Genomic DNA, 19,930 nt, shown 5'->3' on the forward strand with positions numbered 1-19,930 from the left:
CTGAAAGGAGCTCAGATGACCCATATTCAGTATTCCACTGAACATACCACAGAATTGCACATATCGAGATTTCTTGATTATCGCAAATGGAGAGCTGTAGGGTAAATCCCTTCCACCTTTTGACTAAAAAATAAGGGCATTGTTGCCTTGTAGTAATAAACATCAACTATCTTCTTGAATCTTTTAAGCCAACTCTGTGACATGCCAAGCCCTGAGAGAAGTTGAGGTGAGTGGAAATGGGGCGGAGAGTAGAGAAGTCGTCTGAAGCTTGTTTGGTGCTGCTGTCACGATAGGAATCATCATCATCATCATCATCTCTCAGTCTAGACATGAGGATGTCTGCCAGGGCTGGACCAAAACAACTGGACAGGTCATTCTAGTCTCCAAAACACCACAGCCCGAGCCATCACACAGCAACTCAGCCGAAATGAAGACAATTGATTATCCGAGTCATAAAAATGCAATTAGGTCTTTTCCACTGTTTGCTGTTCTTCCACTAACAGAGATCTCTGATATAATATCTTCACTGTGTGTGTGGAGTATGGTCCCCAGGCACCTATGGGGAGATGATGTTTCACCGCCTGTAAGAAAGTAATCATCACATCAGGGACCCTGGAGAGGAGCCCTGTTCAATTAAGCGCTCACTAGTTTTCCACACCTCCTTCATCTCTGACAGTCCAGAGGAGGAAGAGGGGCTATTTATCCTCTTTGACAGAGCTAATTCACAAACAACAAAAGATCATCATCATAAAATGCGTCTGGCTTCTCATTGGAGCTCTTGCGGGTGTGTATGAAAAACTTGGGCAGAAGCTGAGGCAGCGGTCTCTCTGGTATTTCAGCAAACACAGTGGTCGGCCAGAGTGTGTGAATTCCATGCGCCGGCCGATGTTGAAATGATATTGATCGCGTTCCCCAGGCCCATGGGCCGGCTGGCTGGGCAGCATACACGAACGCACGCAGCAGGATATCGACACGGCCGGCTGCACTGACCCCAGGAGCCTCCGGCTAGCTCACACTCACGGCAGCACATTTCAAACAACGTGACCCCACACACACTAACACACATCTCACCCTCTGCTTCATTAACACACACACACACATATATCTCTCTGACTGACTTTATCAGTCTCTAGTCCTATCTCTCTCTCACACACACACACACACACACACACACACACACACACCTCTGCCTGCTCTAATCTAGCAGATCTTAATTCTATGACAGATCCCCAAACTTGCACTGTTTCAAGGAGAAATGTACCAATGACATCAAACACCCGCCACACGCCACACACACACAAGCAGTAGTCGGCTGGCATGCACTAATGGAACAATGACATCAACAGACTCCTGTTCCATTACTCCAACAAACAAGCCCTTACACACCCACACCCACCAAATGATCTTGTCCTCCCATTCAGTTGTATAAACAACATTAAGTCAGCAGCACAAGCAGGTTCAGGTTTCCAAGGTTTAAGATAATCTGAAATGCTTTCATAAACGCATTCAGCAAAATTTGGCAATTTCATGCATGTGCTGATTTGAAATAGAATATACAGTATATTGTACACTGACCAGCACACTCTCTCTCGCACATACACACACACGCACGCACACAATCAGGGAAAAGCAAAGGGAGCCGAAGACGTGCATTATAAGCAATAATATTTAATGATCTCTGTATGAGGCCCTACACCCACTCACAGTACAGATACATTGGCCCTGACTCCAGAGCCAAAATCATCAATTCAAACAGACCTAAATAAATATGAGTGTATGCTTGAGTGTGTGTGTGTCTGTGTGTATGGTATGTCTGAGTGTGTGTGAGAATGTGTAAGTCAAGTAACGAAATGTAAGTAAAAGACCAAGATATATACTTATATATAAATTTATATAAAAAACTAGATTCATCTCCATTAAAAAATGGGTTAAATTTCAACCTAATTTTAAAATTTTAATATAGCTTGGGCCATCAGTTAGTCTTCACTAAAATTGATAAAAAATACTTTTAAGACTTTGAGAGAAAAAACAAAGAGAAGAGCATATTGTATTAAACATTAAACTTCTGAGGCGAAATAGCGCCACTCAGTGGTCATGTTTGGTCAGCTTTGGTCAAGGTAAGAGAGAGGAGGGGGCATTACTGAAGACATGGCTTGGGTCCACTAACCACAGGCTCACCATACAGGTTAAGCTGCAGGCAAACCCCATAAGTGCTGGCTAAGTTCATCCAGAAAGACTGAAAACGGGGCTTATGTAAGGTGAAATTCACCAAGTTCAAATACATTAAAAAGGTTTTCATTTGTTTTGATGAGACAGTTATGCGTTTGCCTAAAAGTGTGTATACGTAGGCCTTTGTATAAATGGGTGTGTGTGAATGAATGGTTTGTGTGTGTGTGTGTGTAGTGGGGTATAGGGCGTACAACAGAGTCTGTCCCCAGCTGAAGAAATTCGGTCCATTTTTCCGTCTCATTTTCAGCAGAGATTCCTTCTCTTACCATCTCCTCTCTTACTTGTCTTCCTCCCTCCCTCCCTCCATCCCTCCATCCATCCCCAATTCACTACAGGAGGCGCGTAAACAGGAGGCCAATCCCACCAACCTCCCGACTTGGCCACCATAACAGAGAGGGGAGCAGAGGAGATAGAAGAGGCCTTGTTTGGACACCTGACCACGCCAGGTATCCCATCCTTCTTCAGCTCTCTCCCTCTCTCTCTCTCTCTCCATCTGTCCCTCTCTCTCTTGGCTCTGGTCCTCAACGCAGGACATCACAGAGAATGGGGCGGGGTTAATTAGAGAGCCAATCACCCCCCTGTCTCAACCAATCAGAAAAAAGCACTGAGGGAGCAGAGGGCGGGCTCAGTTTGAAGCGCTGCTGTTGGAGGAGCTGCTTGTGGAGGCCAGCGCTGTCCCAGAGTTCCCGGTGCTGGTCACCGACTTGCGGATGTGAGGCAGGAGGAAGGGATCGCTGGCCAGCTGGTGGACATCGATGCGGTCCTCCTTGCGGTAGATGAGACAGCGGCGGATGAAGGCCTGGAGAATGGTCAGACAAAAGAATGAGAATTAGGATTACTGACTGCAATACTATACAAACTGGAACATGGCAACATTACACAAGGATTTGAATGCATCAACAACAGCAGACTGAGATCTTCTAACATAAGTGCCAAATCCCTCATAAGCTTAGGAAAGGGAAAAAAAACAAGCTCTATTCTAGTTTTGCCTATGCCAAGGTACTTAAACTTCCACTAAAGAACATTGGAACCCTTAAGAATGAAACAGAAGTTCTGAAGAAATAAAGGGCAAAGATCTGAGATGCCCACCTTGGCCTCTGGTGAAACGCCCGGTTTGGGTGGAAACTGGACCTCTGTGGCCTTCAGAATGGTGTTTTCCTGAAGGATATCCTGCTGAGACTGGTTATGTCCAAACGGCTGGGGAGAGCAAGCAAGCAATCATTCAAATGAGATTATATACAATTGATAGCTAGGAGTTGAGTTTCAGGATTTGGAGTTTTACATTGAAAGAGCATAAATCCTCAAATCAGTAGCACAGCACAGAGTTTACATTACTACAGTTACAAATACTATTTGCAGTGTTTCCTGCTTGTGAATTGTGAGTGTAGTTATTTACTTTGGTAAAGCTAAAATGCAGTGCCCATTTTTATTCTTTTGTGCATCTGATGTGGAAATAAAGTGTGTGTGTGTGTGTGCGCGCGCGCGCATGTACCTTTTTCCCATAGAGGCACTGATAGAATATGACTCCAACTGACCAGACATCTACCTTGTTGGAAATTTTGGGTGGTTCCTTTCCCACCACAAAACATTCTGGAGGCAAGTACCTGTGGGGGAGATGCTTTAACTCTCATGGTCCTTTTACTTTAAACACTGTACAATCCATCATGCAGCCCACACCTGTCCTTTACACAAACATTCACCTGCACCTCCCGTTAGAATGGGAGAGGGGCGTCGTGCTCACCAGTAGGTGCCGGCTCCCTGGGAGGTCAGCTCCATGCCGTCCACTCCGTAGTTGTCATCGTCCATGATTTTCGAGAGGCCAAAGTCGGTGATCTTAATCTCCCCGCAGGCAGTTCCATTAACCAGGAGGATATTACCTACAGCGCACACAAATAGTCAGCAACACTAAACAGAACTACAAACGACTCAATGACAGCAGTAGAAAGATGATTGACAGCAGTATTTTGGGGGCATTTTTAAATGCTGTTTTGCCATTAAAGAGGCTCATGTTTCTTGCAATTCCATTATTTAATTTAATAGGTTTTAATCGGCCAACAATACGTGCGTACTAATTTTGTTTGTGCCGAATATTTAGTTCTATGGGGGAAAAAATAGATGAACAGCTGAACCAGATGGCACAAATTGCTCGAGCCATTTAGGAACAAATCTGTGTGTGCAAATGGCTCTCGCGTGACGAGAAACGGCATAAACATGACGCTCGTCTGTTGTGTTTATTCCTCACTGGGTCGCTCAAGACAAAACAGATGTTTCCAAGAGGCCGCTTAGAACGGCTGGTGCCTGACCGCATGTGTACAACACCACACCACCAGTGCACTTCGCATCCATGGCTACAGCAACAACACTGGACACAGATGTGCAGCTGGAGAGCGACAGGGACGGGGATGTGATAGGTCATTACGTCCAGTGAATGTTGTGGTGAATATTATGAGCGCCATTCCTAATAATAGGGCATTACAGGGTAAAGCTGCGAGAGCTGTTGGCTATGAGGGTCGCAGCCATGCCTGTCTACTCACTCACTTATGCAACATTCTCTCATTTCATTCAGACCTTTCCAAACGTCTGCATTCACAGGGTTGAGCTAATCGAGCTATCAATCCTCTTGGAGTTCATGATGAATGCATTAAACACACCTCAGCTTCATGAAGAGTTCCTCGGGGTCATTATTATTCAAGAATACAATGAATATTCAGCTAATCGCACACAGACCGATCTGTGTCATTTAGGAAAGAAACAGCGATCACCACACAGAGCAATCGCTGACACTCTAGGGGCAGAAGAATTTACATTTGTTTGACAAACAGTGTCACTAGTTGCTTGGCAACCTCTGCCACCTCCATGTGGTGGAGCAAACATAGCCTTTTCAGAGTGAGCTTCCTGCAGCCAAAACTCTACATCAGCTGGGTGAGAAGGGGGGGGGACTCAAAACGCCAGCGACTCACCTGGCTTCAGGTCGTAATGGATGATGGGGGGCCGGATCTCGTTCAGGTACTTGAGTGCATTGACCACCTGCATGATGATGGAACGGCCCTCCTTCTCAGACATCAGCTTGTGCTGCTTCAAGTAGAAGTCCAGGTCGTTCCCCTCGCAGAACTCTAGAACTGTGCAGAACCTGCAGCAAGAGCCGTGACACAAACTTGTTCACCGCTCAAACCAGTCTACAACAAGACTGGCTCAAACCAGTAAAGCGAATGACGATTGTGAGATCCTACTACAAAACAAACATAATATTACAGTTTCAGGACTGACACGGTTTTCTAAAGTCCAGCAGCGGAGAGGATATCTGATACCGATAGAAAGAGACAAAAAAGGTTCTGACTTACGAGTCCGTATCCAGGGAGAAGTAATCGTATAGTTTGACTATTCTGGGGTGGTCCAGTTCCTTGTGAATTCTGTATTCTCGACAGGCATGTCTGTGGGGGAGGAAAAAACAGTAATACGTAAGAAAATACCAAATCTTACTGAAAAAAAAAAAAAAAAAAACAAGACTACTGAAACATTGGTCCCTTTCTACTGAATGCCTGATTCATGCCTCCTCAGTGGCCAATTTTGAGGGAACTGATGGCTTGCCTGTCTGAAACCTTACAGAAGCTGCGGTACATCCAGGGAGTCAGGATTTGGAGAGAAAGCTTCAGCCAGTTAGCATCCACCATCTTTAAAAGGTGCCATGTGTAAGAATTGAGGTAAAAATATCCAAAAAATGAGCTACACGCATCAAAAGAATGAGAAGAAATAAGGGTGATGATGTTATTAAAAAAGAGACAAGGTATAGTGCTGCAGAGAGATCAACCTGAATTAGCATGCTAAATTACTAGCCACAGCCCGACAGTTGTCATAATACCAGTTTCGGCCATGGGAGGCGGTATGCAGGCAACATACAAGCAGCCAAACTGCAATACTGTTACTCAAGGGTAGACCAACTCACTTTCTGGAGGTATACTGTCCCCATCTTTTATGGAATGTGGAGTATGAATTGATTTTTTGGCGGACATTACACATGGCACCTTTAAAACGGTCTCCACATTTTTGCCCACACAAACAATCACTGACACAAATACTTGTTGCCTATGGTGTATTCCAACGACCTTGTTATTGGTCACCAAAAAATGCATTTGAGGTTATTTATGTGGTGACTGCCACAATGTTTGTGTTAGCAAACAAAATTTCCCACAACTGTCCAAAGTACTGCTGTCTGTTGAAGTGCTGATTTAAAAACATTACTGAGAAACAGACTGTACAGTCTGGCTCAGAGGCTTCATGTGGCGACAGCCTTGATTCCACGCAGAACCATAAATTGGGCTTTAGAAGACATGTACAGGCTGCCAGGGAGGCATTTGTTTATTCAATAACAGTTCAACTCAGGCTTAGATTATCAGGAGACCTTACAAAGGACTTTAAAGTCTAGGTTCACTAATAGTTGGTGAACAGTAGCCGAAACTTAAAATTGGGCAGCTATTTATGGACTGCTGAGTGTCTTGCTGGAAACCATGTGATCAAAGACCATCACAGCCCCCTCAACGGTCATTATGAGCGGTTCGGTCCCTGAGGATGTGGGCAGTAATTTGAGCCAATTCGCCATGAGACTGACGTCTCTGACCCAACACAGCATGTGCCTTGGCACATTTGACGCCTCGTCTCGATAAAAGCATGAATCAGCCTACAAAAAGTCTCTGTGGTTTCCTGAGGTGGATGTTCAATGTGTTGAATGGAAGATCAACTTCAGACAGAATTGGTCTTGCTCACTCACTTGTGGTAGTTCTCCTTCTTCTCATCTCTCCAGCTCTTGTTGAGCTGGTGGATCTTCACAGCAACATACCTCTGCTCTGTGAGGTCAAAGGCCTGTGTGAAAAAGACAGACAGAGAGTGATGAGATGAGCAAATTAAGATAGTGGTGAGTCTAAAATGGAGAACAGCTGCCATACTTTACTGCTACTGCTGCTCTAGAACCTAGAACCCCTGTAGTGGCTTATGTGGGTTTTGGTTGCAATGCCTTTACTGTCAGTTACAAAATGTGAGTGGATCCATGTTATCGACTCTTCCAACTCTACACACACATCCCTGAAATGTATTCACAACCATGCATGAAGCAACAACAATTTATGCAGAATGCCATCCTACTAGACTCAGAGAATACCACCACGTTCCATGTCTATGAATGGTGCTACATAAATTCAATTGTCTCGTCAAAAGATTTTTTTTTTCAGCTATAAGTAATGATCATAATAAACTAACACACTCTGATTAAGTGCTCAAATTCAGGCCACGTCCTTCAACGCTGATAACTCTCGTAATGGCTGTCCAGATGGCTGTCCACAGAGTACAGATTCTAGTCATGGGTTCCGCAGGGCTTCACAGCCAAAGCCCAAAAGACACAGCAGCAGGCCCTGGCTTGCTTCAGCACAGAGGAGCGGATTTGCCCTCTAACTCTTTCATGACACAGCACATTTGTCTTTTTTCCCCCCAGGACCCTGCTCAGAGTGAGCAAGGGAGTGAGAGAGAGAGAGAGAGAGAGAGGAGAGAGAGAGAGAGAGAGAGAGAGAGAGAGAGAGAGAGAGAGAGAGAAAGAAAGAAAGAAAGAAAGAGAGAGAAAGAAAGAAAGAAAGAAAGAGAGAGAAAGAAAGAAAGAAAGAAAGAAAGAAAAGAAAGAAAGAGAAAGAGAAAGAAAGAAAAGAAAGAAAGAAAGAAAGAAAGAGAGAGAAAGAGAGAACACAGCCATGCCGTAGGGTATCACACCCAGCCATCTCTGCAGCAGCTTTGCTGACAAGCGGAGGACATCCTCTGCCGTGTACCTTATAGACTTCACTGAAGCCTCCTCGTCCCAGTAGGTGCAAGAGCAGGTAGCGATCGTTCAACGTTGGGTGGTCTTTAAACCTGAGGGGGATAAGTTTAAATAAAATCATTATTACTTATTTTTTCAGTTTTAAACAGATATTGTATCTGCTTGCAAAGAGTAATGCCAATAGAGCTCAGTTGAACTGAATTTAAAGGAAGAGAGAAAGTTAAATATTCAGCAAGCTAGCCACAGTTGGCTTCCCATCTGGCAGAATGAGGGATGGTGCTGGTGACCAGCACAGAGGACTTACTGGGAATTATCTTCATTGTGGATTCGCTTCAGCTCCCGGATGTGTAGGTTCCGTACCCGCTCCAACCGTTCCAGTTCTGCTTGGATCTCAGCCTCCTCCTGTGGGTGACACCAGAAACACACACACACACACACACACACTCTTCAAACTCCTGTAAGGCTCCCCCACTCACACACACTTCTATTTAGTTTAACATCACCAGAGATTAGGCACATCCATGGTCACCCCCTACCTTCTTTAGGTGGCCGAGGCGTAGTTTGAAGATCTCCTCTTGCTCGTGATACTCTGCTAGTGATAACCTGAAAATGTACACAAACCTTAGAGGGAACAGAATGGAGAGTAAACCAGAAGTTTATGGGGCTACACGCAGTAGGGAGTTAACCGTGAACGTTAGTGTAAAATGAAACCAATACAAGCATTCTTTCCTAGGTAGGCTGGACATCTGGATACTGACAGAGCAAGTTACACACAGATCAATGCTGCGGTCTGGAACAGTATCTACTTGTTAAGAAAAAAATCCAAGCATGTGTGACAAACATGTAAGACATTAGAGTCCCTGAATCGGACTCTAATGTTCTATAGTGTCTTCATCCTCGCCTTCCTCATATGCCCCTCCATCCCTCCCTCCACCCCTCCCTCCATCCCTCCCTCCACCCCACCCTCCACCCCTCCCTCCATCCCTCCCTCCACGTACAGTTCGTTCTCTGCTCCGTTGCTCTTGCTCTTGCGCTTGTTGGGCTCCAGGCTGGGGGGTGGGGTCTGCGAGACGCTGGGTGGTTTCCTCTTGGCCAGCTGCTTCCTTTGCCTCTCGATGTCTTCCCTCTGAGAGTTCACCCGCTCCTGCTGCCTGCACACACACACACACACACACACACACACACACACACACACACACACACACACACACACACAGACACACAAAATGTGGGCAAACCTGTGCGAGTGCAGGCTAAAACCGACAAGTGTCAAAGCACAGGTGTAGTAGAGGGAGACCTACTTGACGAGGTTCTGAAAGGCGTAGCCATCGGTCCACTGCTCAGTGAAGGACGCTCCGTGTCGGACAGTGGTGAAGTGGCCTAACCGCAGTCGGTCCTGCATGCTCTTCTCCCGACAAGCTATCTTCTCCTGCTTTGACTGAAGAAGCACACACACGCAGGCAGGCATATTACCATATCCACTCCAACCAAGTGTTAACGTTTCAAATGAATGTCTCCCCAGTTGTAGAGCTGCCTGGTCTGAGTGTCTCACCTTTTCAATGAGCAGCTTCTTACTCATGGTCACACACTTGTTCAGGCGTTCTTTGCAGCGTTCTAGCATCCTCTGCTGCTCATCAATCTGCCTTCGCAAATCACAGTTTACCTGAAGAAAGCACACAAACAAACAAACAAACAAACAAAACACAGTTATAAAGGAAGTCAGCATCTTGGTGTTAATATGATTGACACACATTATTGTGAGACAATCAATCCAAGGTCTTCTTTATTTTATCTCACTGAAGAACAATCAAATAAAAAAATAAATAAAAAAACAACAACAAAAAACATTGGCATCAAAACAACCCCTATTCTCAAACCTTGCTCGTCAACGTCCTAAAAAGTAGACAGCCGGACAGTGTATTCATGCTCCCGGGGCTGCCTGTGTCCATCCCATCTTACCCTCAGCAGGTCGTCGATGCGCCCCTCTTTCTTCTCCAGGTCGGAGCTCTTGCTGCTCTCCAGGGCAGCCAGCTTCTCCATGGTCAGGTCAGACTGGGGTGGAGCGCAACAGACGGGTCAGCAGGAATGGAATAGACACAAGTACAAGTAAGTATATAAGTATATATATACTCTTTTGATTCCGTGAGGGAAATTTGGTCTCTGCATTTATCCCAATCCGTGAATTAGTGAAACACACTCAGCACACAGTGAACACACATAGTGAGGTGAACACTACTAATCCCGGTGCAGTGAGCTACCTGCAACAACAGCGGCGCTCGGGGAGCAGTGAGGGGTTAGGTGTCTTGCTCAAGGGCGCTTCAGCCGTGCCTACTGGTCGGGGTTCGAACCGGCAACCCTCCGGTTACAAGTCCGAAGCGCTAACCAGTAGGCCACGGCTGCCCCAAATAAATCGGGTGAACAGCGACTTGAACCCTGGACCCTCAGATTAAAAGTCTGATGCTCTACCAACTGAGCTATCCAGGCTTCTGAGGGAAATGGGAAAGGGGACAAGAACAGGAGAACCAGTGGAAGAGGGAAAGGGGACAAGAACAGGAGAACCAGTGGAAGAGGGAAAGGGGACGAGAACAGGAGAACCAGTGGAAGAGGGAAAGGGGACAGGAGAACCAGTGAGGGGGAGACTGCAGGTGCTGCCTTTGAAATGACATCATTAGTCCTGCTCAAGCTCTAAACATATGTGCTCTACTGGGCTAACAGGGGCTATTCCAACCATGTGGCCTCATTCTCCGAGCAAAACCAAATCACACAGACTTCTCTATGAGGATTGCTTCAGCTTAGCCCGAGGTAAATTATCTGATTTAGTGTCTAAACCACATACTTGGAATAAAACTCTGGTATTCTCACACACACACACACACACACAGGTGTGTGACAATCTTTGCTATTTGTGATGTGTATGTGTGTTACCTGTGTTGCTCTGTGTTGACAGTGAGCGCTTATGGATTTCAGGGAGCAGAAGGAGTGCTCTGTGTTTATTGAGCTTAAAGAGGATGGACTGCCCTGCTGCACCTGGAAAGCACATGCATGCACACACACACGCACACACACACACGCACATGCCACACACACACACACACACACACACAGACACACATTAACAAACACCCCAAAACAAAATTACATGTCCAGTACTGTGGTTGCTAACGAGCATGCAAGGTCTAGAAAGATCAAGAAAATGTGAAATGCTTCACACGTTACAGCTGATACGAGTGAGTGCCAGGTGGGGCAGCACTGGGAGGACGGGACAGGTAGGGGAATAAAGGAACTCACAGCGGCGGGAGGGTTGGACAGCGAGTGCTGCGGGGACGACCGCACCACGGGGGGGATGCACCGAGCCGGACTGGTACCAGCCCCACTGCCACCTGCAAACTGGGCCAGAGGAATGAGAGCAGCAATGAGAGTAGGGACTGTGCTAAAATAGGGTTACTGCAGGTATCAGCAAATCTCATTTCATTGCGCTTTTTCATGCCCCTTTAAACTAATTTCATGCCCATGTCCAACTGCAGATACGGAATTTTTTCGGTCATTTGATATTTCCTCTGTTCACTCACTCACACTCACAGCACGTTGCATTACTAGCATCCGGTGTCGCGACTTTGTGCACCGGCCGTAAAAAACAGCCAATTAAAAGGTTCCGCCTGTCAATCATTACGCTATACTTCCGTTCAAAATTAGATTTAGATGTTTATATGATCGAAATAAATAGTGAAAAAAAAAAGGTTTTATTCCATCAAGTTTACATAATTTTTAATGCCTCTGAACATCGAAGTTCATGCTTTTTCATGCCATTTCATGCCTGAATTTTCACATAATCTATTTAATTACTTTTCATGCTTTTTAATGACCCGCGGAAACCCTGTAAAAGCCTCACCCACACCGACGCATACTCCTGCTGAGAGCAGTTACAGGGGGAAGAGGCAGTACCTTCAGGAGCCTCACAATTTCGAAAGCTTTAAGTACAAACCATGTCTTCACCAGTAAGGCATTGTTATCAGAGCATAGCCTACATGGTTTCACACCACAGCTATTTTCTGCTGTCGATCGCCAACACCTCAGGCATGTTCATAGGCTTCCTGAGAGCTAGGTGCTAAGGCGTGTGACAGTATTTTGTCACATTCCCATGCATTGCACACCCATCGGCTCCATGTCCTTGAATTTATATCCACCAAAGTCTAGTGTTTTCTGGCACGTCTTTAGTGTGTGGGTGGAGAACTTGGTGGTTTGAAGACAAATCGAAGTCTTACCTCGAAATAATCACTAATCTTGAGACCTCTGGTCCCTTTCCCTGCAAAGAAAAGACACGTGAGCACAATAAAGAGAGGCTCATAAACAAGGCTTACACCGAGTAGGATTTTGGGAATCAAAAGACGTTGTCAAAATCCTTGCCTTGGTTGTCGAACATGTCTCCTTTCCTCTTCCGGGTTCTCTGATCATTTGCCTTCTTTTCCGGAGTCTAAGGAGAACATGCAGGACACAAAGAGGAGTAAGATCCAGAAGCTTATCTAATGATGCAGCAACAACAATTTCAGTTCAATTACTTCTACTCACCAAAACAATGTATGTGCTGGTATGTGTGTCCACATGTGAGAGACAGACTACTTGTGTGTGAGTACGTGTGTGTCATTGATTTCCGGAGAGAGGGAGCACACCAACCTCCAGTTCTTTATCGCTGAGTGACCCGACGCTGCAAAGACTCTGATTGGATGACTCATTATGACCAGAGCCCTGAAGAATGGTGGTGGTGGGAACAAAAGGAAATAATAAATGAACAAATAATCCTCTGTTACATACTCCAGCAGCAGGGCTCTCCTGTTCTTCCTCATGGCCATAATGTATCACAGCCTCAATTGCTCCAATCCAATCCTAACATACGTATTGCAATCTTCATTCATACACCCAATCATTGATATATTCATTCATGCATTCTCTTTGGCTGTCACTCTGTTAGTCATAATGTTGCTGATACAGAACCTGGCACCTGGGCTGTTAAGGTCAAAGTATTATTATGGAACCACTCCAATGTACAGGCTTTCCCAAAGCTCGTGCCACAAAGCTCAACCACGAACTACAACCAAGTGCTATTCAAAATGTCAAGCAGCTTGCTCCCCAGCCCTGAAGGACAGACTTATGCTAAGACAAGGCACACAAACAGAGACCAAAGGGAACAAACAAATAGACGGATAAGTCACACTGAGTGCAGGGCCGAGAGGCAGAGAGGGAGGGTGAGGGGTAAAAAAAGAGGACGGATGGAAGAGATTACAGGGCATCTCATTAAACGCTGGTGTGTCTGCATGACGCCCACTCCACCATATGAACTGAATACGGAGAAGAGAAAAGAGGAGAAGAAGATGGATGGATGTTTAAGTTTCCTAACCCTGGCAACTCCGACCCCAGTGAAGCGGGCCTCTAGAAGCTCCTGGCGTCGTGGATCCAGACTGTGCAGTTCCTCCATCATGGAGAGAGAGAGAGAGAGAGATATTAGACTCAGTTGTCAGTGATTGACTAAGGAGTCCCCATAACTGTGACAAATTGGTAGCAACAGCACAACAATCTGTGCCCATGCATGTGTGTGACATGTTGACTCATGAATCTCTCATGTAGGTTTCCAGAATATTCATAGAGTTCATGACTCAGCCTCACCCTTCATACTGGTGTCTAAATCTCTGTGCTGGTGCTCAGTTGCACAACAGTAAGCCAAACTAGACAGTTTTGATCATAAATGTACTACACACATAAACATTTGTTTTGCAAAACCTTTTGACAAACTAACTGAATCCCAAATCAGCAACACTTAAGTAAACAGTATTTTTTGGTTTCATCAGATAACAAGGGAGGGGACAGGACCTCATGACCTATTGTTTTAGTTGCACAGATTTAGATAACTCATCAAATAGGCTTTCCAGACATACATTCCTCTTGATGAAGCTTCAATCACTTCGTGAAAAACGTGAAATTAACACTGAACACTATCCATCGTCAAAAAAAGAACACATCGCGTGTTTTCCACAATTAATGCATAACTTAATTTTAATGTCACACTTCTTAAAAATGACATGATGTACAATAATAAGTGTTAGGTGTTATCTTAGTATGTGGCTACAGTAAATAAACACACACTCCAGACCGATCACATTAGTCATCATCAACTAAACACTTGCGCAAAGTTACCACTATGAACCCAGTTATCGATTGATAGTTATCTAAGGTGTGCCTGTCTTCTTACCCTAGCTAACCTTTGTACACTACATCGAAGTTGGCGCTAACAGTGATAAATCTCCCATTTTCTAAATATGTCTTAATCTTACAATGTTTCTCTTTCACTTGACAATAATGCACGCGAGGTGTTTGACATTTGTCGAAACAAATGTCTAATTCTGGTCAAGTGACACGCACAAGCTTTTGATAAACACTAACAAACAACGTTGAACATCAGCAGCTAGATAGCTCGCTAGTTAACTTAGCCCACAAATCCAAACTATGGTACAGCGCAAGCGATGATTAGCAAACTAACGTTAGCTGACAGCATCACCTCGATTTTCCCATAACATGACAAAATCAGAACACATAAAGCTCGACATCTCACTTAATCCATATACGACACAAACAGGTTAGCATTATACCTGCGGCAAACGGTCTTTTCCCGCAAGCACCTTTGGTTAATCCTCGATTATTCTTCCCTCGTCTCCCGTCTCACCCTTCCTTGGCTACCCCTACATTCCCAGACAAGGCCTCATCCGAATCCCCGTCTCTTGCCTACGAGGAGACACCCGATGGAGGAAGTGGTGCGCCAGCTCAGAGTCCCTCAGATGTGCGGAGGCTTACAAACCTCCAGGCCTATGAGAAAGTTATGCCCCGAAACCTCAACAGAGCTTTGCCCACCTCAGATTCCCGGGGGTTTGAGGTTTCTTACTCTCTTTCTTCAGACAGCCATTGCATTTTGCCGTCGATCACACCAGACAATGCCCATCACCTGTTTTAGCATCTCTAGTTCATGAATCACGGCTCCCACAAGGATATTTTTGTCATTTTCTTCCCAGTTGGTGTCAGACTCAGTCCATTCAGAAAACCGCTAATTTTACTTGCAGACTGCGGTTCCGACGAGCTCACCTCTTACGCATCAATGTTCTATCTTGGAAGTGATCCCGTTTGAATCAGTTCGGTTTAATCCGGATCGATTCGGTTCGGTTCTCATTATTTTTTTTTCCTGCAATGTAAACAATAATCGGAAAATCTCATTTTTTTCTCGCAAGATTTCCATCCCGACCACGCCCCACTTCACAAACTATTAATCTCAATAAAATCGAAAAGTTAGCCAGCCACACAGATAAGGAAATTAAACAAGTTAAATTCATAGGACACCATACAGTGGTTTGCACTTGTGCTTACAAGGTTTGCTCTAAAAAGTGTAGTAGCATACTTGAAAATTGTATCAAACAACGCAACATAATAAAAAAAAAAATAGGAATACATTCTTTCAAAAATCATTATTCTTAAGTCCTGTTTGTCAATTGTCCTGTCCGTTATGCATGTTTGCATGATACAAATAGTTATTCTGTAATGAGCCAAACATATTGACTATGATATGATGGCCCAGACTTCTACACAGTACACTTGCCCATCACAGTGATTGCAATCAACCTATGTGCTTTGGTCTCAGTCTCACCCATAGCAAGTGACCATCTCAATGCTCAGACAGAATTTGGTCATGAATATTCTACATGTTCATTGATAATCATCAGTATTATCAGTACTTCATTGTCATTAAGAGCACATGCAATGCAACATGCATTTCAATCCTACATATGAAAAAATGTAAACAGAAATAAGTCACAATGGTTCGTTTTTAATTGCAAAGATACAAAGGATTTTTTTCAAAACCAAATATGATTAAAAGTGACAGTAACCTGTCAAATGTAAACAGCTGAACGGTAGGACTCAAGAGTCCACATCTCTTTATGCTGCTAAATGAGGTGGCCTGTCTCAGCATACATCCAATTTCCCCTTTCTCCTCAAACAATAACATATGTACTGATCAGGGGAAGAAGGTGCAGATTGATCAAGTGTGCTTCAAGAGCACTGGAAAGGCTGGGCGTCTTGTCATATATTGGCAATAACTATCCGTCTCTAAAATATTTTTAGTTAACATTAAAACAGACTCAAAATGCTTTGATATTCTCAGCATTTTGTGCACATTTCTTAAAAGATCTGAAAGAAATCTGAAACAGATGGTTGTGACCTGTCATTGGCTTTGCGTCTTCCTACAATAGATTGCCTTGTGGCTGGTTATGTGAGTGTTCCCCTTAATCACATAATACACCTCAAATCAAGCTGGTGATGGAAAAACAGTTAATAATCAGTCTGTTACAACAACCCTCACCCTTTGGCCAAAAGCTACAAAAGATCCTCTTCAGGTTGAATGCTGGACTTTCCACATGTCTATAGCTAAACATCAGATGGTCTTGGCATGCAAACCGCTCACATTCAAGGAAGAGTACAGGTCCAGGCTGAAACTGTCCCTAGCTTTCACACTGATACTCCTGAAAGGTCCTTGGCTTTGAGTCCTCATGGTCTGATTGGGGCTTCTGGTACTTGCACTGGACCCAGACTCTGTACATGGTCAGCTGCTTGCCACGGTTCACCTGCAGTCGCCGGTCTACCAAGTTCTGCACCTTCTGCAGTCCGGCACCACAGAATAAGTTGTGGAGCTCATCTAGAGGGACATTCAAAATAAAATAGTTCACACAATGCTAAGGATCTGTGACCTGTAGATATCTGTACAGTTCTGATCTGTTTGTACTGCATCCCAGTAGATGGTTACAATGTTGGCAACTGAGCAGTGCAATGCCAATAAGCTTGACTTGCCTTGAGTAAAGAAATACACTCGTGTGCCATCTCCTCGCACATAGAAGTTTTCAGACAAACACCTCCCTGAGGACAAAAACACATACAGACACAGTGAAAACCCATCTTCCAAAGTTTCACAGTGACACACACTCTCTCACACACAAACGAACAAACAAACAAACAAACAAACAAACAATTAAAATCCCAAAGGTCAGCTCACCTTTCTTGAAGCGTAGCTGGGCCAGGTCATATCGGCCATAGTCTCTTAGCAACAGCATCCCACCCGGCTTCAACAACCGAGCAAGCCCACATATGGATGCCTGCATCCTAAGCGGGACAGATAGCTAGTCATTTGATCATCAACCACAAGGGGGAGCTATTGCACAAAAAATGCAACAGAACATACTCAAAGTCAAACATCACTGCACTGTTTGTTTGACTGACATTTGAGATCACAGTGACTCATTATTTGATATTGTACCTCCAGACCTACCTCGATTCAATGTTAAAGTAAAATTAGAACACATTCAACAAAACAAGGCTTTCCAAATACCTGATCTCATATCATCAGAGTACATACAAAAACACTTACTCCCATCCTGTTGACTATCCGATGCAAATTCAAACTCACTTATCGGGATGTAGAGCAGACAAGACAAAGATGAGTATGATGACGTCTAAACTCCCCTCTTGCATCGGGAACTGGGCTGACTCATCACTCAGGTCATGAACGAAAGCGTGGCAGCGAGCAGAATCATACTCTGGGTTTGACTATGGGGGAAAACCAAAATGGCATTTTGTCAGCTAAATATCCATTAGTCTACATGGTCTGAAGAGTCCAACTATGTGTCATAAAAATGTTAATGCGTAGGTTTTGTATACATGTCTAGGATAGCACCTCTGGCTGACACACCCACCAAACAAGAGAAAACTACCTCACAAGCCTGTTGCACATTGTTGCGACCAAACATGTGGTTTAAACTGGAACAAAACAGCAAAATGGAGCAAAACCTTTTGCTTTCCAACATGCCCCAGGCAAGAATCCACACACTAAATTGACTCTGTTCATGCTTTTGTTTTGCATTCACCTTGACCAGCTCCACCGCTGTGCTGGAGAAATCACAGCAGTAAACAAACAGTCCCGGGTCACTGCAACACAACACAAGAGAGGGGGTTGAGGTGTATGTGAATGCAGATTAATCACTGAGAAACCAGAGCCATCTGCACAGCAGACTCACGCACTTGTTGGTCTTTAGGATGGGAAAGACTGTGTTTCCCACACCACAGCCCACCTGAGAATGAAGACACACAGGCTGTCAATGTCATGAATACACATATAATTAGTATAAGTATATATACTCTTGATCCCGTGAGGGAAATTTGGTCTCTGCATTTATCCCAATCGGTGAATTAGTGAAACACACAGTGAGGTGAAGCACACACTAATCCCGGCGCAGTGAGCTGCCTGCAACAACAGCGGCGCTCGGGAGCAGTGAGGGGTTAGGTGCCTTGCTCAAGGGCACTTCAGCCATGCCTACTGGTAGGGGTTCGAACCGGCAACCCTCCGGTAACAAGTCCGAAGCGCTAACCAGTAGGCCACAGCTGCCCTACAATTACATGACACTATCTGGCATAAGTCTCAGAAGTGTAGACCTACTACTTGAAGAGAGAATCAAAAAAGGACAACTATCACTCCCTTCTGTGCTCTGCTCAGCTAGTTCTGCTTAGCCATGCTATGATTGAGAGGTCAGTTTTCAGCAATACTCCACTAGGAGCTGATCCATGTGATTTCTTATGTAAATTAAACCTGTGCCCAGTATTCACTACTGGACTGACATTATGATGTGTTTTCAGACCACAGTGGTCGCTTAACCACACATACAGAAAACATACCATGGACGGAATCTTACTTCCAGAATGCGATATGTGCCAGATGTCCCAGGACAGTCTCCATTCTGGTGGGAGACGTCTTCCTCGCCTTCCTCCTGGTCAGGGTGTCCGTCCCCTTCCTGAATTGACTGGTGGGACCTACACTTTGGGGCCAGCTCAGGAAATTCCGTGAAGAGCCAGTGGCGGTCTTTAAAGAATCGATTCTCGTGGATAGTGTAGAATTCATTCCAGTACTTGTCTGCATGGTTGTCATACTCCTCTGAATTGAAACAGACAGTTTTGTTGTCACAGAGTACTCACACGGGTCGTTGTTTCAGCTGTAATTTACCTGGATGTTTTATCTGTTGCTAATGAAAACTATGACGTTACCACCAGTGCTGGTATAACATTACATTAGGACAAGAATATTTAAAAATAAGGATTACATACAAATATTAGCCTTATATCATACAGAGATAGAGTGCTGCATGACTCGTATGATCTCACCTTGTTTTTCAGCCGGGATAGGCTGGCTATTCTCCTGGACTTTCCTCCGTGCAGCTGCCTCTTGCTCATCTGACCACTCGACGTTATCCCTTTAAAATATCGGGAGAAACCAAAGAATTCGTTCAGCATTTTATAACACGCACTTAACTTTTTAGTAAGCTAAAGTTGCTATGTCAAGCTTGCATCTGTGTGCTTCAATGGCATTGAAAACGTATACCATGCATTATGCTGGAAGACCTGACGAGGGTCTGTTAGAAAACGAGTTCCAAACTGTGGTCTCTTCTGGTCTTCGTCTGTTTGTTCAGCCGGTGTCTGGTGAATTTCGATAACATTTTCCTCCACAGACACACCGTTAGCAACGGGGGCTGCCATGTTGAAACCGGAAAATGAAATGCGTCACAGGAAGTGTAAACTACAAAACGCCCAACCAGGAGCCTGTAAACTTAAGGACTTTGACATCCTTTTTTTAAATCTAAATGAACACTGGATAAATTGTGTTTTCAATTGTGTTTCAGTATATCTTGACGTTTCTTACAATGGTAAAAAATAATAATGAACAGAATATTCTGTTTTTTTGAGAACAACTTCAGTATGACCCTTATAGTTGCCTAGACTGAAGGCCCGGCCTGTTAGACTAGGCTGCATGACCCCTGTGATGTGTGTCTT

General features: G+C 44.6%; 2 protein-coding genes and 1 non-coding gene across 6 annotated transcripts; all 3 read right to left on the bottom strand.

Moving 5' to 3' along the window:
* Positions 1–1,652: 1,652 nt before the first annotated feature.
* Positions 1,653–15,260, bottom strand: tlk2 (tousled-like kinase 2). 4 transcript variants are annotated; one of them, XM_048246314.1, is made up of 21 exons: positions 15,152–15,260; positions 13,419–13,501; positions 12,698–12,769; positions 12,431–12,497; positions 12,289–12,329; positions 11,315–11,413; positions 10,952–11,053; positions 9,986–10,078; positions 9,579–9,689; positions 9,328–9,464; positions 9,025–9,177; positions 8,563–8,629; positions 8,331–8,428; positions 8,037–8,118; positions 6,995–7,086; positions 5,571–5,660; positions 5,190–5,359; positions 3,971–4,106; positions 3,722–3,833; positions 3,319–3,426; positions 1,653–3,028 (listed from the first exon to the last, which is right to left on the bottom strand). In XM_048246314.1, exons 2-21 carry the CDS (start codon positions 13,497–13,499, stop codon positions 2,855–2,857), a joined length of 2,085 nt encoding a protein of 694 aa, XP_048102271.1. In that variant the 5' UTR covers positions 13,500–13,501; positions 15,152–15,260; the 3' UTR covers positions 1,653–2,854. The 4 variants fall into 4 exon arrangements, with proteins under 4 accessions (XP_048102271.1, XP_048102268.1, XP_048102269.1 ...); XM_048246311.1 differs by having other exon boundaries at positions 14,665–15,260; XM_048246312.1 differs by having other exon boundaries at positions 14,924–15,259.
* On the bottom strand, positions 10,438–10,510 carry trnak-uuu. The gene has a single exon. It is a non-coding gene; the product is annotated as a tRNA-Lys (tRNA).
* A 607-nt stretch (positions 15,261–15,867) lies between the features above and the next one.
* On the bottom strand, positions 15,868–19,657 carry mettl2a (methyltransferase 2A, methylcytidine). The gene is made up of 9 exons (XM_048245730.1): positions 19,482–19,657; positions 19,265–19,353; positions 18,799–19,037; positions 18,131–18,180; positions 17,977–18,037; positions 17,520–17,659; positions 17,109–17,215; positions 16,907–16,972; positions 15,868–16,754 (listed from the first exon to the last, which is right to left on the bottom strand). The coding sequence occupies exons 1-9, from the start codon at positions 19,634–19,636 to the stop codon at positions 16,561–16,563; spliced, it is 1,101 nt and encodes a 366-aa protein (XP_048101687.1). The 5' UTR covers positions 19,637–19,657; the 3' UTR covers positions 15,868–16,560.
* Positions 19,658–19,930: the final 273 nt, after the last annotated feature.

This window comes from Alosa alosa, chromosome 6 (genome assembly GCF_017589495.1).
Source record: "Alosa alosa isolate M-15738 ecotype Scorff River chromosome 6, AALO_Geno_1.1, whole genome shotgun sequence".
In the NCBI taxonomy this organism is placed as follows: Eukaryota; Metazoa; Chordata; class Actinopteri; order Clupeiformes; family Clupeidae; genus Alosa; species Alosa alosa.